We start from the raw sequence: 19,930 nt of genomic DNA on the forward strand, positions 1-19,930 counted from the left end.
TGGGAAATATCGATCACAGGACTCTGTGAGGTCAAAAATCAGTTTAGAGCAAGTGAGGGCAGAACTTGATGTTATAGTTAGAGTAGGATATTAGAGTTTCAAACAGCTCTGGATGAAAGTATCTTAGCTTGTAGCCTTCAGAGTGGTTGGTCGAAATAGCAGAGATAAAGGTTGATAAAAGCAAGAATTATGGGGTTGGAATATTGAATGATACCTACATAAGTACATTTCAGAAAATATCAAAATTGCTGGCACTTTTAGGAGACTGTTTTTGTTTGGAAAAATACAGCTGAACTCGGGGTGGGGGGAAATGCTTGAGGTAGATGAGCCACTTCCCATGGCCCTGGGTACCACAGCTTAAAAAGTTGCTAACAAAATTTGATTGTTACTCTGGAAGGTGTGAGGATGGTGTAGAGGGTATGGAAGAAAGAAAAGATGAAGGAAGGAGAGGAGCCAGTGAGTGGAGAAGGAGCTTAGGAGAAACTCAGTGGCAGGGTGGTTGAAAAGAACTTGTAAGAATAGGTGGGAACGTCTAATTTTGAGTTGTTTGCAGTGGGGTGTGCAATGTGATCTAACTCTTCTGCCCACATTTCGCCTCTCAAAAAAGGACCACTCCACAGCTCAACTGAGCTGACTATTCTTACCAATGCCTCGTGAATGAGTGTTCAGCTGTTAGGTATAACCATAAGACTTCTTGGCCACCAAAATGTGATCAGCAGTGGTGTGTGTCATTGTGAAGCAAAAGCACTGACAGATGTGACTCACTTCTCACTTTCCCTCTGCCACAGCAACTGACCACATTCCCAGTGGCAGCTTCGTTACCCAGGGTCCCAGTGAGGTGGGAAGCAGACCCCCATGCTATCCACCATAGCTGTGTAGAATAATGTATTCTAAACCACCTATTTGGGGGACTGTATGTATTGCAGCATAATTGTCCGTATTTCCAACACCCAATCAATTGTTGTCCTGTCAGTTTTATCTCAAACACCCTGACTTCCCCTCCGAATCTACACTGGTTCAGCACAACATTCCCTTTCACATATATTATTCCATTAACATCCGAACTCACCAACAAATGTCTTTCCTTCCTTCCAGTCCATTCTCTATACGGCAGCTCATCTTTCAAAATTACAAATCTGATCACATGACTGGCTTTTAAGTATTTCTAGGCTTGCCATCATCCCTGAAATTAAATCCAAAATGTTTACAAGGCCCTCTATAATCTGCCCTTCCTAGCTTCTTACTGTTCTCCCTCATATTCCAGACTACAGCCATATTCAGCTTCTGAATACAGCATGACCTCTTGTCTCTATGCTTTTGCTAATTCTGTTCCCACTACATGGAGCACACGACATCCTTGGCTTAGGCTTGTCCTGATCCCCAGACCAGGAATCTGTGCCACAAATCATACAGAGCCCTAACAGTATTTCCCCTATTGAAACACTACTTAATAGTAATTATGTAGTGTTTCCCCCATACTGTCCCCAGTGATAAGCACATAGTACTAAAGAGTAGAGAGGCACCGAAGGAAGGAGGGAAAAAGGTAATTAGCTTTGCCTTTGATCCGTTTACAAGGATGGAGGCATGGTAGTAAGTTTTACAGAAAGCTTGACACGTAGAGCACTGTGAGCAGGGGCTACGGCAATGCACATCAGCAGGGGGGCCTCTCGTACACACGTGGTCATCTGACAGTGCTTGACTCTACTTCAGAGGGCAACTGATGCTGAAACAAATTTCAAAGTCTTTTAAATGTAGGTTTTAAAGACTACGATTTTTCAAGGTTTCCAAGCTCAGCATTCTGTACTAAAACTGCTGACCAATCAGCCTCATTAATACTTCAAAAAACATCATGTAAAAGGAAATTAACTTTTATTTTTGTTTTTGCCGATTCTGCTAAGTGGGACTAAAATGGTTCAGAAGCTTGAAAGATGACTCATTCAATGGTCTTGTTTCAAAGAGTAAGCAATTTGATTTGTGGTAAGTTTTTCTGCCACTTGCCTACCACCATTCAGTCTTCAAAAGCTCATGGGTGGTTATCAAGATTCATAAGAAGGATTTTATTGTCTCTAAATATCAACTAATCCTAGAAAAACAGTAAAAATCTGCTAGAGTCACCTTTACTTTTACAATTTACTTTCAAAGTTCAAATACATAGTTTTGAAATAATACCTAATACCCCCCCATCACTATTTGGCATGTCTTTAAATACTACAGCTAAACAGGAAATTACCTGTACTGAAAGCAAGTCTTTAGTTCAAGAAAGTAAATTAATGAACAAACTGTTCTCTTGAAGAGAATGTAAATGAGTAATTTTGAAAATCCACTTATTCTTTTTCAAGAATTCAAGTAAAATGTACTAGTTGCCTTTTTATATAGTACACCAATTGCAAAGCACTCACATTGCCTCATATTCCCCTGTGTAGTAGAAGCCCCCTTTATACTCATATTTCTTTAAGTAAGAGAAAGCATTTTATAGCCAGAAAAAAAAAAAGTATGTTAAGGGATTTAATAAAGACCATCCATTTAAATCAGAGGAGGTAATATATAGAATAGAAACCTATTTTCACTAAATCATGATAGTTCTAATTAACTGGTGGAAGAAAACAGATTAAAAACAGTACTTAAAAAAAAAAAAACAGTACTTAAATTTAGTTAGGAAGATGAACTGACACTAAGAATGTCTGAAAACTTCTGCATATATAGAATCTCAGTTGGTTTTACCTACTAACAAGAAACAAGAAAAAGCTCTCTAGAGTAATGGTTCGTAACTGGGGCAATTTTGTACTCTCTCCCTCTTCCCCTACTCCACTGGGGACATCTGGCAATATCTGGCGACAATTTTGGTTGTCACAACTGGGGGTGGTGATGGTACTACTGGTATCTAAGTGGGTAGAGGCGAGGGATGTTATTATCTTACAATGCACAGGGCAGCCGCCATGACAGAATTATTCAGTCCAAAATGTCATAGTGCTAGGTTAAGAAATCCTGATCTAAAAAGAACATGCATTTTCCTACTTAAGTCTAAAGTCTGGAGGAAAGCATGGGTTTTATTTCTAGCATAAGAAACTAGGTGTTTATTTCCAGACCTTTTAGGAAAGCCTAATTTAGTTCATGGATGGTAAGGATTCCAAGTAAAGTACACATTTGGTGTCTTAAAAATACTACATTAGGATTACAGTAAAATACCATCACACACATTTAGCTGCTCTTACCTAAGTAAGCAGTTGGGTTTATATTAAAAGTGAAATGTCTATGAAACAAGTAAAATAGTTTTTCAAAGTAACAGGGTTATTACAGGCTACTAAATCATGAGGTTACCGTGGTTATCATATATTAACCAGTTCTAAAATACAATTCTTCAGATTTTTCCTGTGAGAGAGCATTCTAGAATAAAATCACTCAGTGTGCGTCAGCCATTATTTACTGATAATGGCTAAATACACTAATTCCAATACATCCTAATCTAGAAAGAATTTCAGTTCACAGATAGCTTTTTCTCATCTAAGACTTAAGTGAAACAATTCAATTTGCCAAAATCACTGATAATCACTTATCAGAACTAAAAAGTACAAAGAGGTCAGGGTATTAAGACTCCCTCTACTAAAAAAGCATTCTGACACATTAACATTACAGAGTCTAACAAAGTAAAATTATCTGCAATACTCCCCTTCGTTTTAATTGAAGTTGGTTTTTATGGAAAGTGCTAACTTCCAAAGTTGTTACAAAGAGCCAAAAACATGTTGCTGGTAACTCTTGTCCTAAATTACAGTGTAGGTGTTCACAAAGTCCTATTTTTCTAGTATTAATAGGAAAATAAGCAACTTACTGTATTGTAAAGGGAAAATATGTAATTTCACTGTACATGTTTCTTAAGAAAATGGCCATATCTGGTGAGATTTTGGCAGCTTGCCACGTAATACTTCCAGTGTGTTGCATTTTGCAGCCAAAGGCATCAGAGGAGTTTTACTTAATTAACTGGAAGAAAATCAGTTAAAACCAGAATATCCGTTTCCCAAACAGTAAAATGAACTGTTGTTCTTGTCCATTTTCCATTTCACAGAGGATTAAGATTTCAAAAACAGATGTGAATCTGGGGTGGCAGTAGTTTGAAAATTGGGATTCAATATTTAAGATAGAGCTAGAATCAACATTTACTGAAATTTTTAAGCTCTTTAATATCAAAATATTTACTAAGCATAATATATCTAGAGATTGGCAGTTAATTTTAACAACTGAAATTTTTGGTAAAATTTTTGATTTGGGCAGAAAATGTTATCTCAACTTCTAAAAAATTGTCAAGTATTACTACATACTTTGACATGTGGCTAAACACACCTTACAAGGTTTATTAGTTAACCAGTTAACTGAATTTTTCAGTGACTGAGGATTTTGTATACTTCATCATTTTAAACTTCAATCATGCCTATATAATCATATTCATATATCTGAGACTGAGCTAGATATAAAGATATCAGAACATCCCTTAAAACTGGTTAAATTAGATATGCCCATATGTTATTTCTTTACCATTTACCCAACAAAAGTGTAAAAAAAACCATGATTTGGTTACTTATGGTTACATAAAAATTATATAAATATTCAAACATTTGTTGAAGTCTCCATACTCCAGTTTTTTAAGAATTCTAATTCCCAGGGGTTAAGCAGATTTAGATTCATTAATGAATACATGGCCACATTTAAAAAAATCATTCAGTGCTGATTTTAAATTTTTAGTTTAGGCTTTGCCATACCAAATTTCCTTTCTACCTTAGTTTCATAAAATAACCTAACCTAAAAACACAACCCCATACCGAGCTTTCTTTAAAAAGAAATTGGGTAGATCTAAACAATTTAAACATTCTCAAGAAAATCAGAGAGCAGCTGTTCTCTTACTATTGTAGATCTCCTGAGGAACCTACATATGCAGAATTGCTAAGCAGAACTTCCTAATAATATTTTAAAGACCAGTAAGCAGTATGAGTGGCAGATTATGACTGAGCGCCACACCTTGCAACTTCCATTCCAATATCAGGACATTACCACTAGAAGTATGAAGTTAATCAGTATGACTCAGTATTTAAAATCTGAGTATTCTACTTTTACTAATTTTGTTATACATGTGAATATATACATATAATATATATTATACATATATAAACACTAAAACCATATCTACTACTAGAAAAGAGCAGAATCTTTTTTTTGTTAGAAGATAGAATTTCAGCTATATTAGAAAAGTTAGCCATTTTGCAAGACTCAAAAAAACAAAAAAAAACTGTAAGCATTTTAGAAGTTAAAGAATGGAGAAATCAAATACATGAAAAGTATTTGGATTTAACTTCGGACACTGAACTAAGACATTCACACAACATATGCATGTCAGTCTCCTATATGGTCCTAGAGCCTGCAGTATTGTAATTTATTGTGAAACCACGTAACCAAATACTTAAATATATCCACAACATCTATATCACGGTAATGCATAGTACATAATATACCAACATCTCAAAATAAATTTCTATTACAGTTTTATGCAAATTATGGTATGATTATCACCTGCCACATTCTGAAATGGCACCAACTTCATGTAATGGTCCATGTCCATGTCCTAATCAAAATCCTTACTGGTAATGATGTCTTATGCATTATCATCTAAATATCTGAAGTCAAGCTGTTAATCTAATAACCACAGTTATGTTACCAATTAAAATCACCGCATATTTGGATGTTAAAGCAGGTTAAGTAATACAGCAGGAAAAATATTTCTAATTCACAGTTTCAAAAATAAAGGGTGCAGTTTTCAAATATCTGAATGCTTAAAATCGGTCACTCAATTTAACAACTGCCTCCTTCAATACATGTAAACTATGTTTGCACAGCATTAGGAGATGTCTTTTATTTCAGAAATTAGTTCTTACTGTTACAGGAGCACCACAAATTTGAAGGAAGAGGCTACAGTGTGAAATGAGCTCACTGAAGGATATGTTAAATAAAATTTCAACTACAATATAAGGTACTGTTCCCCCAAGCACAGACCCTTTAATCAGGAAAAGTAGTCAACGCTTACTGAATACAATATGTAAGTTAGCTCTACAAGAAAGGGGGAAAATCTAACTAACTCAACTAAAAGAAAATACTATTATTAGCTAACAAACCTGTGATGGCCAGCTTCAGAATTGTCCTAAAAGTAAAATTCAAAAGCATATAGTTATTTGACTCTTTCGATAAGGAATGTAGAGATCCAAAGGAAATGAAAGAAAAATCTGGCTTTAAGAATTTCTAAGTGGAAACACACGCACACAAATGGGTAACTGAGAAAAGCTGAGTACGTAAATATTCAAATTTTAAATGTATACGAAAATTTATAATAGAAAAAGAAGTGGCGAATTGTTATTATGACTTGATTTGCTGAAAACATCTGCAAATTCACACTGGCATTAAGAAAACCAAAGTTTCAAAAATTTACTCCTCTCTTTCCTCCAGATATGTTTTCTGTGCAAAAATAAATATCTGAAAATTGCACTAATACAGTAATACTTATTTTTACTTTTGTATTATGAATAATCTGCACATGCTGCTTTACAGACAATACATATTTGTAAACTTGCTCATGCAAAATTAGTGTGCGCAAACAGGGATACTGTTAATCCCCATACCTAAAAAAATGATATCTTATTATCTCTTTTAAACTGCCAACCCCTCCGAAATGTAACAAATCTTACACAGATATTCTTGTCTGCCAGCTAAAACTCAATTTGTGTTGCTGAAACAAAAAGTTGTTATACAAGAAAAAGAAACATGGTTTTTGTCTTGCAGAATTTTTGATTTTTAAATAAGAGAAAATTTATAAAAGAAAGAAAATTCATGGTCACAGAATTTTAACATTTTAATCCTAAACATTACAGGGTAAATAGATACTGGACCCTATCTCCATCAATCCTAACTTTTAGATGTCATTTTAAATGTTGCCCTAACCACTAAAACATTAGTGGTTTTACAACCTCTGGATTATGGAAATATGTTATTTCTGAAATAAATGCTACAAAAACAACAATGGAAGAAAGTCAAACTGTCTCCATGAAGGAAAAAAAAAAAGTGGAACATTTTGAAGCTTTACTTCTCTTTCCATGTCTTATGATTAACCTGTCAATTCAGTGCATCATATGGTCAATGTAATGGTCCCCAGGTTGAACCAACATCTAACTAGTGTCCATTGATTCCAAGTTAGTGGATGATGAATCTTTTTGGATACTTTCAAAGATGGCTGCCAGCTCAGGGTTGGAGCTGATCTGTGACTGGAATTCACTCATCAGTGGACTCTTCTCTGCTTCTGGAATGGTCAGCAGTGCTGCTACTGCTCTCATGGCAGATCGCTTTAGTTCATCTTGCTTTTCAAACTCCTGCTTTACTGAGTTTGCTTTTACCTGTAACAATGAGTAAATTTATATTACATGCTATAAAAGGCAGTTCTTATACAAACAAAACTTAAGCACATATAAATAAAGCAAAGCTACTCTTTCATAGATCCAAAAGGCACATTATTCTTCAAGCAGAGCTGCTCTGAAACTTCTTTTTAGTAGTAGCTATGTATCTCCTTTTAAGGGAATATTCTATACAAGGCCCATTATAAAAACCAAGAGTGGGATCTGCTTATTAGCAAGTCCTACTTTGTCCTCCATCAAGAAACTACCCCTCTAGCTACCCTGTTTATTCATTATTCTTCAAACATGTCATGTACTGACATCTCTGTGCCTTAATTCATATAATTATTTTTGTATGAAAAGTCCTGTTTCACCTTCTGGACCTAAAACAATCCTGACTTCTCAAGGTGCATTTTAAATGCTGTCATGTGCATATGAAGTCTTCTGTGACCCCCACCCCCCTCCTCCACCAGAATTAAACATTTCCTCCTCCTTTGTGGCCCTATCACACTTTAACCCATATCAGTACTTTAAAAATATGTGTCAGATTGTTTTAACAAACTTTTAAGAATAGCATTTAACAGTGCTAAGCTTTCTAAAACATCCACATTTGAAGGAAGTGAGGAATAGGAATAATAAGTTAACTTTTGAAACAAACTGCTACATAAGGGTGCTAGCATAGTTAAATTTGGAAAACCACAGTATAGAGTCAACTAGGGATCCTGAACATACTAAGTCTGGCCTAAATCAATGACATCAATATTACCTTAGTTGTACATGTAGCACGTAATGGCTCAACAAGTCGGTCCAACCTCTGCAGTACTGCACTTGGACAAAGGGTAGAGAGTCTTACCAACATTAAAAATGTTAGCATCTATTATGAATAAAAGAGACAAAATTTAGATTTTGCATTATTTTCTAAAGATAAATCCCAAATTCTGACAAAGCTTTTGAAAGGAAAATGACTAACCTGTACCATTAAGTTTCATTTTAATGTAATCTGCCATTGGAATCACACAGAATTGCCTCAAATCTTGTCTAAGGAATTTTACCTACAAGTACTAGAGTTACCTTATCTATCATGATTGATAGATGGTCACGGTCCTAGAGTACAGAACTAAAAAAGTGCTTCTCAATCTTGACCGCACATTACAGCTGGGGAGCTTTACAAATATATCTATTTTTACTTCACTCATCGGGATAGGGCCACAGACTCAGTATTTTTTAAAAAGCTCATGTGCACCAGATGGAACAATCAGTGAATAAGAAAATAATTGAACTAGAAGAAAAGCTTTATAAGAAGTTTCTACTGTCTTTGCAAATTTCACTAAAAAAACAAAACAAAAAGCCTGCTTATTCAGATTAATCCATATAAAGTCCAGTAACCCATAATCTTTTCTCTTAGACCATAAACTGTAGAAATAAAAGGATCCTATTCTTTCAGGGCTCTTTTCATTGAGTTCCGGAGGGGTCAGGTTATTCCATATTACATTATGGAAACATGAAAGTTGGAGTTCTGATAGTATGGATGAATTACTGCTCAACTACCACTTTTGCCCTGCTTGACCAAAGGTCCTGAGTAGAAGAAAAAGATTTTTCAAATCACCCTTTTATAGTTCACATTTTAAACGGACTTAAGCAAATAGGGAAACAAAAAGCAGTTATGAACAAAGTTCATGCTCTAAACCAAGAAGCAGTATAATTTCTCTATAGTTGCTTCTACAGATTGCTTTGTGTATCTGAAAACAGTTCTTCCTCTTATCCTTTAACAAAACTCTTGATATTCACTTCCTCCTCCAATGAAAAGGTTTCTGGATTTTTCCTGTTTGTCAACTGATGTCACATTGCAACGCTATTACTTTTGCATATTAGTTTATAACACACTAAAATCATGACAAGCAAACCAATCTTTCTCACTTAATAACAAGAGTAAATTACAAAGGTGAAAGTCACTAGTAAAGTCTTCTTCTAAAACATTCTATAAACAGGCACAAACATCTTACCTTAATATCATAATGGTCCTTCAAACCATCTTCAACATGATTTAGAAATTCAAAGATATCAAGTCTATCCAGACAACTGTCTAGAAGTGTGTACATACACTCAAAAGCTGCCTTTCTAATATCCAGGCCGTCATCAACTGTATGCTTAAATGGACCCATTTCTACCTGTTGAAATAAAACAGAATACGCAGATATACTAGAAAGTAAAAGACAAGCTTAGGTAAACAGTGCAATCTAACTTACCTCTCTTATAAGCTCCTTTCTAACTTTCGTTTCATTATAAAGATGTGGAAGAACAGTATCTAGAAGATCCCTTATTAATGATGGCTTATTATGTGCTGCTGAGTTGAATGTGACCAAGGCCACTCTTCTTACATTCAAATCTGGGTCTTCCAACGTTTTTAGGAAATCACCTGAAAAATTAAAAGAGAACAACACAGTTATGGTAAGCTTAAAATAAAATATGCATTATATTATTTTCCTAAATTGATAGTTTATTATTGTTGGTATTATTGTTATTTCTTCAATGTGGGTCATGGAATATGATGAAATCCTAAGTGAGCTATATAATTTCTTTTGACAACAGGTAAACTATTACGTCTGAATGTGAGTGGACTTAATTGATAAACCTATTCTCAGCACCTTTAAATGCAAAAGGTAAGGAGTGAGAGCCCCAAAAGCTCCCCATTACTTTTATAGATAGTTGATTTAACAGGTGGGTGACATAGAAAGTGATGGAGCCAGCAACCACAAGAACTAGTAACTTGAATGATTCTCCTTAAAATTCAAAATTAGTACTCGCACTAAAAAAGCACCAACAAAAGTGGAATCTTCTTTTTTTCACTCATTCAAAAAACATTTATTGAGCATTTATGGCATGAAGCAGTGGGGATACAGCTGTGGACAAGTCAAATAAATTTATGCTCAGATGAAGTTTACATTATATTTACTTTAAATTTTAAATTCCAAAAGTGAAATTTAAAAACCTGAGTTCAAAAGATAAGCAAGGTGGAGACAGATCCACTGCTTGATAAAGATGGAATACTGTTAACAAGTATACAATCTATCAGATGACGGAGAAATGTGCCTCCAAAAGCCTATTTTTACCTTTAACAAGAAATAGGTAAGAGGTCTAAGAATACAAAAAGGAGGAAACTGAAACCTACCATAGGACAAAAAGCTAAAGAAAGCACCTAGCCACTTTAAACACAGATGTAAGTCTGGTTGTTCTTCCACACGCGGGAAAGAAATTATAGTGCAAAGATCTTTGGAGTCATACAGACGGTGATCCACACTGCTTCACTTGTCAACTGTATGACCGACTTCTGGCAAGTTACTGTAGGCAAGAGCTTCAGTTTCCCAGTTTATAAAATGAGAATTTTATACGAACATTACTGAACACAGTGTCTGGTACACATGTGATATTCACACAGAGCTACTCATCATTATGTAATCTCAACCCTACCATAAGCAATCTTTTAGAATACACAGGGGAAAAAAGGTATGAGAAGACTTAAATGTATCACAACAGCAATTTGAAGAAATGGGAGGGAAAAAAAAATACTTCAGATACCATAGGTTGGTAAACTCAAGGTTGACCACCCAGGAAAGTTCTGACTACAAAAAAGGTTAAGATGTAGCTTGGGTTCAAAAAGAATTTAAATGTACCAGACTAAACCTCCTCACCTCTATTTGCTTAGAATTACTATCATGGTGAATTGCTTTCAGTAAAGCACAAAAAGTATTGCTATTATGATAGACAAATGGTGACGTGGTCTAGGAATTTCAATTTTAAACAAACAGAATGATAATCATCTGACTGAATAACTATACCAACGATGCACACTGGTTGACTGTTGTCAACCTAGAAAGATGTCTCTAAAGATCTGGCACAGGTCTCTTCCTTTGCTGTATCTTGTACAATGACAAAAATGTGAGTAAATATATCAAAGCAAAAAGGGGAGGGGAACAAAGGCAAGAATCTTCTGATAGAGACTTTCTTTGAATTAATTCTAGGTCTCAGCATTGGCACCCATTTATCCCCCGTGTCCCCCTTACTCTGAATTGGTAACCCCTTGCTGTAGTTCTTTTCTTTTAGACTGTGTTTTTTAAATGGCATGAAACTGCAAAGCTTCTTTGCCATATCCCTCTATCCTCTCTGCTGGTATCCCCATTCTTCTGTCCTCAAGAAAACACCAGAGAGTTTGGTTACTAAAAGCTCTAGGAAAACTGATGATGAAAACAACACAGGGAAGTTATAAAATCATGAAAAATAACACTAAAAGCTAATTCTTGTCTTCACAGAAAGAGATGGCCCTCTTCTTTCTTGGATAGCTCCTCTTAGGTTGGTAGAACTAATTACCACACGAATTATCTTTTTTATTCTTAAATTTCTACCTTAAATTTAAAAGCCTCCAAAGATCCCCTTGGGAGCTGGAGGGATACAAGTAATAATGAAGAACTGGGGCCATCAGAAGCTCAAATGAGATTCATTTACAACTGGGAAGAACTTCAGATTAGTCAGATAGATCATATATCTTTTTCCTTTACCCATTAGTTTACTTTAGGTCATTCCCAAAATATGATTATCAAATGTGTAGTTGACTTTAAAGACATCCTAGCATATTTACTAATTTCAGCTATTTGCAAAATTATTTTTTTTAATGAAAGAATTACCAGACCCTTAAAAGCATTTTAGTTCCTTGGTGATATATTTAGCTATTGAAATGATTCGGTTTTTGACAGTTAACTAGTTATTCAGTATGTTCATCTTCATTTCCACTTACCTATGCAGTTCTTTAATAGTGGATCAATAGGCTGTGGATGATCAGAAATAGTAAACTTCACAGCTGTAACCACTGAGCTTCGGGCATATGATGAGCCTAATTAAAAATAAATTGTAAGTCTATTGGTATTTAAGTCAACTAAAATCCATGGACACCTTTATCATTTTCAAACCACTTCAAATAACACCAGGGTCTTTAATTCCTTAAAACTCTCTTTGGTTGGGCTCCCCTGGTGGCGCAGTGGTTAAGCATCCGCTTGCCAAGGCAGGGGACACGGGTTCAATCCCTGGTCCGGGAAGATCCCACATGCCGCAGAGCAATCAAGCCCGTGCGCCATAACTACTGAGCCTGTGCTCTAGAGCCCGCAAGCCACAGCTACTGAGCCCATGTGCCACAACTACTGAAGCCCACGTGCCTAGAGCCCGTGCTCCGCAACAAGAGAAGCCGCCGCAATGAGAAGCCCGCACACTGCAACAAAGAGTAGCCCCCACTTGCCACAACTAGAGAAAGCCCATGCACAGCAATGAAGCCCCAATACAGCCAAAAATAATAAAAGACAAAAAAAACCTCTCTTTGGTCAAGAGGGGTATTTCTTATTACTTCCAGGATACTAATGAAGCAAGGTTTACTCATCTTATGAAACATAATCCCATTAGATTTCAAAAGGAACAATTTCTTCCAGGAAGGAGGCGGCCTGAGAGACCAGCAGTGGAGGATCTATCCCTCACAAAAGGGAACTGGTTAAACCCCTGTATGACTGTCAAGTTTTTTATTAAAAACGAAAGCAATTTCTAAGAGTGAATGGCCTTTATTACCTTCTCCTTGGACAACAGGGGTTGACACTGGTAATCTGAAAACTCTTCTAGAATCTTTCATTTGAACCAGGTTAGTTCACCAATTTTAGTACTGTAATTAATTCTAGCAAGCTCCTCTGGCTATATTAATTCAAGAGACATCTGTCCCACATTAAGACAAGAGTAACATTAAAATACATTAAACACTAGAAACTACAACAGATTTATTTAATCATTATCTAACTACACTCTCTTTATCCTTTTAAACAACAAGGTGTCATTTGAATATGGCTCCATATCGTAACATAAGGCAATAGATTCTACATATAACAAGATACAGAAATGTTTTAACTTCGGCCCATCTTTCCAGGCAACAACTGCTAATAAACAAAAATTTTTTAGATAAGAAAATCTAGGTACCCACCTGATATTAAGTACCCCTTAAGCCGTGGAAGGAGAGTTTCTGGATCAATTAGAGTGAGTTTACCTAGACATTCAGCAACAACATTTCTGGTTCCTTCTTCTGCACACTCACAGTGCTTTAGCAATAAGGCCCAGATGTTTTCAACATATGGTTTAAGGCCCACCACTGATGCAGAGCTAATAATTTCCTTCAAGGAATGAAGCAGTAGATACTGCCTTTTGGGTTGACTGGTTATTTCTTGTAAGACAAATGGTAGATATTCAGGAAGGTTGCCCACACTAATGCTGCCTAATGCATAGGACGCAGCTGATTTGACTTCTTCACTAGGAGATGAGAAGGCTTCTAATATGACAGATTTTAGTTCCAGCTGCCCACTTAAGTCAATATGATGCCCAACTTCTCCAAGAGAAAGTAGAGCTAAGAGGCGAATAGAATCTGTAGACCTTGAGTTCTTGACATCTTGAATAAACTGACCCACTACAGCTGGTCCTTCTTTAGGGCATGCTCGAGTAAGAGCAGCTACACATTTGGCAATGGAATAATAAGACTGCTTATGGGTAAGAGCTGTGCTCTGAGAATAAACTGGACCGGTCAGCATGCGCAACAAATCCATGTATCCTAGATTATTTGTTCCAGTGACAACCAGAGCTTGGAAAAAGTCTAGCATGGCGCTAAGAGCTCCCCCTTGCAATAAAGGTGATCTAACAAGTCCAATAAGTTCATTGAGAATGGATCCACTTATCTTTGAGAGGGAGGAGGGATACACTTTTGCCAGTGTGGTAAGGAAACTGATAGCCATCTGTGAAACATGCATATCACTTTCGCTGATAAGAGGTGGGAGCTCATCTAGAACTGCATCAATCATGGCAGCTGTCAGGCTATCACTATAGTTTTTAATTAGAATATCTAGAGCAGAAAGGGTACCCAGTTTCAAAGCTCTCTGGTTTTTCCTGAGAAATGAAGCAAGGATAGGAACCCCTTCTCCCAGGACAGGCCTCAAATCTATCTTCAAAGGCGACCCAGCAATCAGTGTCAACGCCTTCACTGTAGTTAACCGCGTAATCTCATTCTTCAGTCTCTCCAAGAAAATCTGAAGGGTATTAGGCAAGTCAGAGCCCAAATTGTCTCCAAGGTTGCAAATAATTTGTCCCATACAGGAAATAGCCCTTTCCTTGACTTCCTGATCAATGTCAGCTGCTTTTAACCTCTTAATGGTACAGGTAAATAGATCTTTGATGTAAGGAGTCGCATCAAACGAGGAAGGCTGATCTAAAGGACGAATTACTTTGACAAGCTGTTGAGTAACAAGAAGCGCTTCAGATGTAATCTTGTAAAATGGATCTCCAACACAAGCCACCACTGGAGGGACCAAAGCTTGAACATGAGGATGGAAGACTTGAGGAGAGTGGTTACAGAGGATTACATATAGACAGGACAAAGCATCAATCTTCAAATTTGACGAGCTTGATTTATCATTCAGAGAGAAAATGATTCCTAAAACCCAACCAAAAAAGAAAAATCCAGTATTTTTATCCATGGCACCTTTATGAATTTAAAGCTAGTTTTAAAATTTAAAACTAATCCCTAAAAGATTGCTAAAGTTCCCACTATATATTATCTCTAAAGCAGTTGAAATTCCACAAGCTATGATAAATATTAAAGTAAAAAATTTTAGGGTACGATTTTAAACTTTTTACTTTTAACTTTAGGTATTCAATGGTTCTGTAAAAAAGTTAGTTCCATGTGCAAAGTTGTCACAAATTATCCTTTTCAAGGAAACAATTATTTAAGCTTATCTAAGTCTTAATAAAGTCCATAATAAGTCCCAGAAGTGATTTACTATTTCTTTCATACCTGGTACAAGTACAGGAATGTGTTGTGTTAGGGCCCCAGGTAATACATTTACCAGTTCAGTTAACATGTTAAAACAACACTGTCGGGTCTTCACACTTTTTTCTTTCATCTGTTTGTGCAGAGCTTTAACAATGTTGGGAACCTGTAATTATCAAGTGCTCATTAGCTGGTTCAGCTATTGGTACTTCCTCAGTACACTTAACACAAATTACAGGGGATGGGGACAAATGGAAGAATTTTTTTGGTCAAATTCCTAATTCCACTAACTGTCAACAATTTGTACAATACAAACTTTGTTGCATCTACTATATATGTTCTCTTGAAACTATATTAGCTTGATACTGATAAATAAGAGAGCAGAGAAAAGCTATCATTAGCTTTCTACAGAGCAACAAAAGTCTTCCTTGATTAATTTTACTTATGAAATGCACAAGACTAAATAGAGATCTAAACAATAAAATAATTTTCAACCAAAACTTTAGGAGCATAATTTATAAATGGTTTTTGAAACTGAAATAGCACATACAAGCAGTTAAAGAAAAAAGACAAATTATGGAAAAGAAACCATTAAATGGGTCCTTGTGTTTGCTTTTTGTTGGCTGTTACAATGAAATCAACCTCACTTCAAACGTAGTTATAAGCGGCAGGAATAAGATTCAAAGACATCTGCTTCTAAACTTTCTAATGTCAGCAGGAAATACTAAACAGGGAATTTACCAATAAATCTTATGGATGCCAGGATACAGACGCATACCATATCAAACAATGATGTGAGAGAACTAGAGGCAAAAGAAAACATCTATCTAATTAATTCACCACAGCATCATCAAAATTTCCTGTGATTTTTATCTGCTTTCCATATACTTAGTCAATTGCTTATGTCCTCCATACACTTTATCTTTTTCTTCTACAATTAATCTTCAGTGTTCACCTTTAAGTTCACCACAAACTTTTAAAATTTTTACTACTTGAAAACAAGATAGATATGGCATGTACATCCCCTCCTCCTCTGGTTTAGTTGTTTAGTCCCTCTTAAGATCTGTTTTGTAATCTACAAAAATGGACAAATATGTACCCCATAGGGCTGCTGTAGAGACTGCATATAAGATAGGAAAATACCTAGCATGTACTAAATATTCAACAAATGGGGGCTATATAGAGCTAACATTTAGGATCTTAGAAAAGATGTCCTCAAGTGAAAAAAATATGTATTTTATCAATAACAATAGCTGGTATATATAAATACTATGTAGCAGGCTTCATTGTATGTTTACATAGATCATATCATCTCTACCTTGGGTAGACAGTTCTAAGTAAACCCTAACTACAAATGAGAAGAGTGAGCCTTAATAAAATGTCTAAATAACTTGTCCAAGATCACACAGCTAAATTAGGAGGGAAGGAAGCTATGAACACAAGTAGTCTAATTCCACCGCCCTAAGATTTCTCCATTAATCAAAGATAAAGACTACTTCACTGAATCTTAAAGCTAATATTGTTTAGCCAGGAAAAATCAAGAAAACTTCAATCAGAATAAATTATTTACAAGTAATGTAATATGAGCATCCATAAACTACTATACAAACATATCCCAGAACTGTTTCTCTAAAGCTATTCTGGAACTCATATTTCCATATAAAAACGCCACTTTAAAAGATCACATTTACTAGCATGACTTTTAAAACACACTTTTAAACTGACCTGACTCTGAAGCATTGTTAAAGGTGTTTCTCCCTGTTCCATTGCATCAGGGTCACACAGCCAACTTTGCACAGGACGAGTTTGCTTCAAAAGAGAAAGGTATGCATGAAAAACATCTGCCTTTACATTCTCTTCACGCTCTTTAAATCTGGATATCAGTGCAGGAGAGACGGTCTTGTAGAATTCTGGAAGCATTTCATGCCTTGTGCTAACTACAGCATCCAAGCACTTAGCAGCTGCACGTCTCACTTTCCAACTCATGTCATCATCGTCACTGTATTCATCATCACTCCCTAAAGAGAAGTTTTAATGTTAACAGGCTATTAATCATAAGAAAAGTTTAATATAGAAAGTGAACTGATATTCATAACTAAGATAGTTTTCTAACTTTCCACTAAGATATACAGCAATAGATAGGTTTAAAAAGAACCAGTACTTAAATCGTAGGCAGAATTTACTTATAAAAATTTACACATAAACAAACCTCTAAAGAAAAATTATCTGATTGTGTTTTTAATTTGTTAAACATTTTCTTATTTATGGGTAATGAGCTGCTTATTAACTCTTTAAAATCATTTATTAACACATGAAACTTCTTCAGATTATAAATATTTATAAAATCATAAATGTCCCAGCCTTTTAAAATAATGTGAATAGAAGTTCAATTCAAAAGATTCACTTGACACTACAGGAAAATCAAACAAACAACTGGGGAGTTTATAAGATAAACTATAAAATAGATTTGTGGTATAGATGATGTGTTAAAAAGAATGATCACCAATCCCAGGTCATGCTGTGAAACTAATTTTTCAGGGGAGAAAAAGAATCCTGACATCAGCTTTCTCTGTGACTACAAGGCTTTTCACTAAATTTGTTGATGGGCTATTAGGAACAAATATGCATATTCTCAACCTTTCAAGATATTATCTTAATATAGCTTAAATAAACTATACTTTCTCAATTATAACAAGAAAATTCTGCCCACATAACAGAGCACCAGCTTCTCCAAACTCCTGTTAAACATTTAAAACAATATTCCAAGCATAAGCATTAACAATTCTCTCTCACTTACATATTCTTGCTAACTTTTGTGTGTGTGAAATCTCTGAAAATTATTTCCTTCTAACACCATCAAGCCGAATCAGTTGGGTAACATGAAGTCAGGAGGATGGCCTACATATTAGCAGTTCTCAGGACAGTCTAAAATTACTAACAATAATTTCGTTATTCTTAGATGTAAGAACTATAGTCCTGAAATGATTCCTCAGTGGGGGAAAAAAGATATCATCACTTCTTTGGCTTATATTCCAATTAGCTTAGTGACAGCTAAATGTAGCCAACTATGCCTTGGAAAATTTTCCAATCTCCAGAAGGCTTACTTAATTTCATCTTAGCACTTTATAGTAAAACCCAACCAAATACTGCTAAACCAAGGCATTTGATTTATTCACCAATACCTATTTGAAGAAAAATTATAGGGTACTACCAAATAGATTATTTTAAAGCACATAAATAAATGAAAAATTTCCAATAGCAACCCAACTATAGGAATTACTTTACAGAAATATACTTAAAGGTTATAAAAAATTAAATAGCCTAATCACGAAAATTATGTTGGTTTTATAAGTTACAATAACACTATGATAAAAAGATATTAGGTATAATCCACGTACCTGATAAAGCAGCCGAAGGACCTGGTTTGTTATTCAACATCAGTACTTACCACACTAAAAAAACCAACAATCAAAAAATCCGGAACATAAAATGCTACTCCTTTTTCAAAGGATATTCCTATTATAAGCTAAGGTTTCCCTTCGTTAATATAACACATTTACTGAGTGTCTAATGTGTGTCAAGCACTGTCCCAGGCACTGGGATAAAGCAATTGATAAAGAAGACTAAAATTAAAATCTCTTCCTTCATGAAGCTTACAACCTGGTACGGTAGAAAATAATTTCAGTGTATCAGAAAATGATTAGGTGTAATGAAGAAAATAAAAATGCTGCAAAGGGAGATAGATATGAGTATGAAGTAAGGGGAAAGCCCTGAGATGGGAGACTGGATGAGGAGGGTGTGTAAAAGAAGTGATCAGGTATAACCCCAAAGTTTTTGGCCTGAAAAACTAAGAAGAATGGAGGTGCCATCCTGAGATGGAGAAGTCTAAAGAAGAAACAGGTTCGGGCAGGCAGTGGGGGAAGGGTGGAGAGAAGATATTTTAGACATCTAAGCAGTAACTCAATTAAGCAGTTGCATATATGAACCTGGAATTCACAGGAAAGGTCTGGGATAAAGGTAAAATTTGGCTTTTCAGCATATTGATATTAAAGCTAAGAGACTAGATGAGATCAACAAGATCATAAGAACATAACAGAGAAGTCAAGGACTAAGCCCAGAAATACTCCAAAGTATAGTGGTCAGGGTGATGAAGAGGAACCAGCACAGAGACTGAAAAGGAGTAATCACAAAGATAGGAGGGTGCGGTATCCTGGAAGTTAAATAAAGAAATGCTGCTGAGAACTGAGGAATAGGCAGACTCAAACATTTGAGGTCACTGGCAATCACTGGAAGACTGGATTTAAGAGAAAAGGGGAAAAAAGGAGCTGGAGAGCATTCATTCTTTTGAAGAGTTCTGTTGTAGTGGAAAGAAATTGGGCAGTATCTGCTTGACTCTAAAATGGGATTAAGAGAGGTTTTTTGCACCTTTTTTAAAAAAAAAAAAGATGGATGAAATTACAGACTTTAGAGCAAAGTCATCACCTAAATTCATTCAAAGAATCAAACTTAAAAGTATAATTAACAGGAAATCCACAGATGCATGTACCCAATAACTTAAATATTTCTATTATGATTCTTTTAATACTAGCAGAAACAACTAAACATGAGCAACCCTGTGTCCTTGAAGTGCTACTCCTTTCCAGAGTAAATACCACAAATCACAGCACAATGA

General features: G+C 35.5%; 1 protein-coding gene across 4 annotated transcripts in view; it reads right to left on the reverse strand.

Moving 5' to 3' along the window:
• Window positions 1-6,868: 6,868 nt before the first annotated feature.
• CAND1 (cullin associated and neddylation dissociated 1) overlaps window positions 6,869-19,930 on the reverse strand; it is a 43,230-nt gene continuing 30,168 nt past the window's right edge. For all 4 annotated transcript variants that reach the window (XM_082422681.1, XM_082422680.1, XM_082422682.1 and 1 more), the window contains 8 exons: window positions 16,984-17,276; window positions 15,283-15,424; window positions 13,429-14,922; window positions 12,211-12,306; window positions 9,668-9,837; window positions 9,425-9,589; window positions 8,188-8,295; window positions 6,869-7,424 (listed from right to left, as the gene is read on the reverse strand). In XM_082422681.1, the coding sequence (XP_082278807.1) occupies window positions 7,200-7,424; window positions 8,188-8,295; window positions 9,425-9,589; window positions 9,668-9,837; window positions 12,211-12,306; window positions 13,429-14,922; window positions 15,283-15,424; window positions 16,984-17,276 (2,693 nt within the window). In that variant the 3' untranslated portion in view covers window positions 6,869-7,199. The remainder of the gene's footprint in view (window positions 7,425-8,187; window positions 8,296-9,424; window positions 9,590-9,667; window positions 9,838-12,210; window positions 12,307-13,428; window positions 14,923-15,282; window positions 15,425-16,983; window positions 17,277-19,930) is intronic.

The sequence above is a fragment of the Balaenoptera physalus genome (genome assembly GCF_965194825.1).
Source record: "Balaenoptera physalus genome assembly, chromosome: 13".
NCBI classification, from domain to species: Eukaryota; Metazoa; Chordata; class Mammalia; order Artiodactyla; family Balaenopteridae; genus Balaenoptera; species Balaenoptera physalus.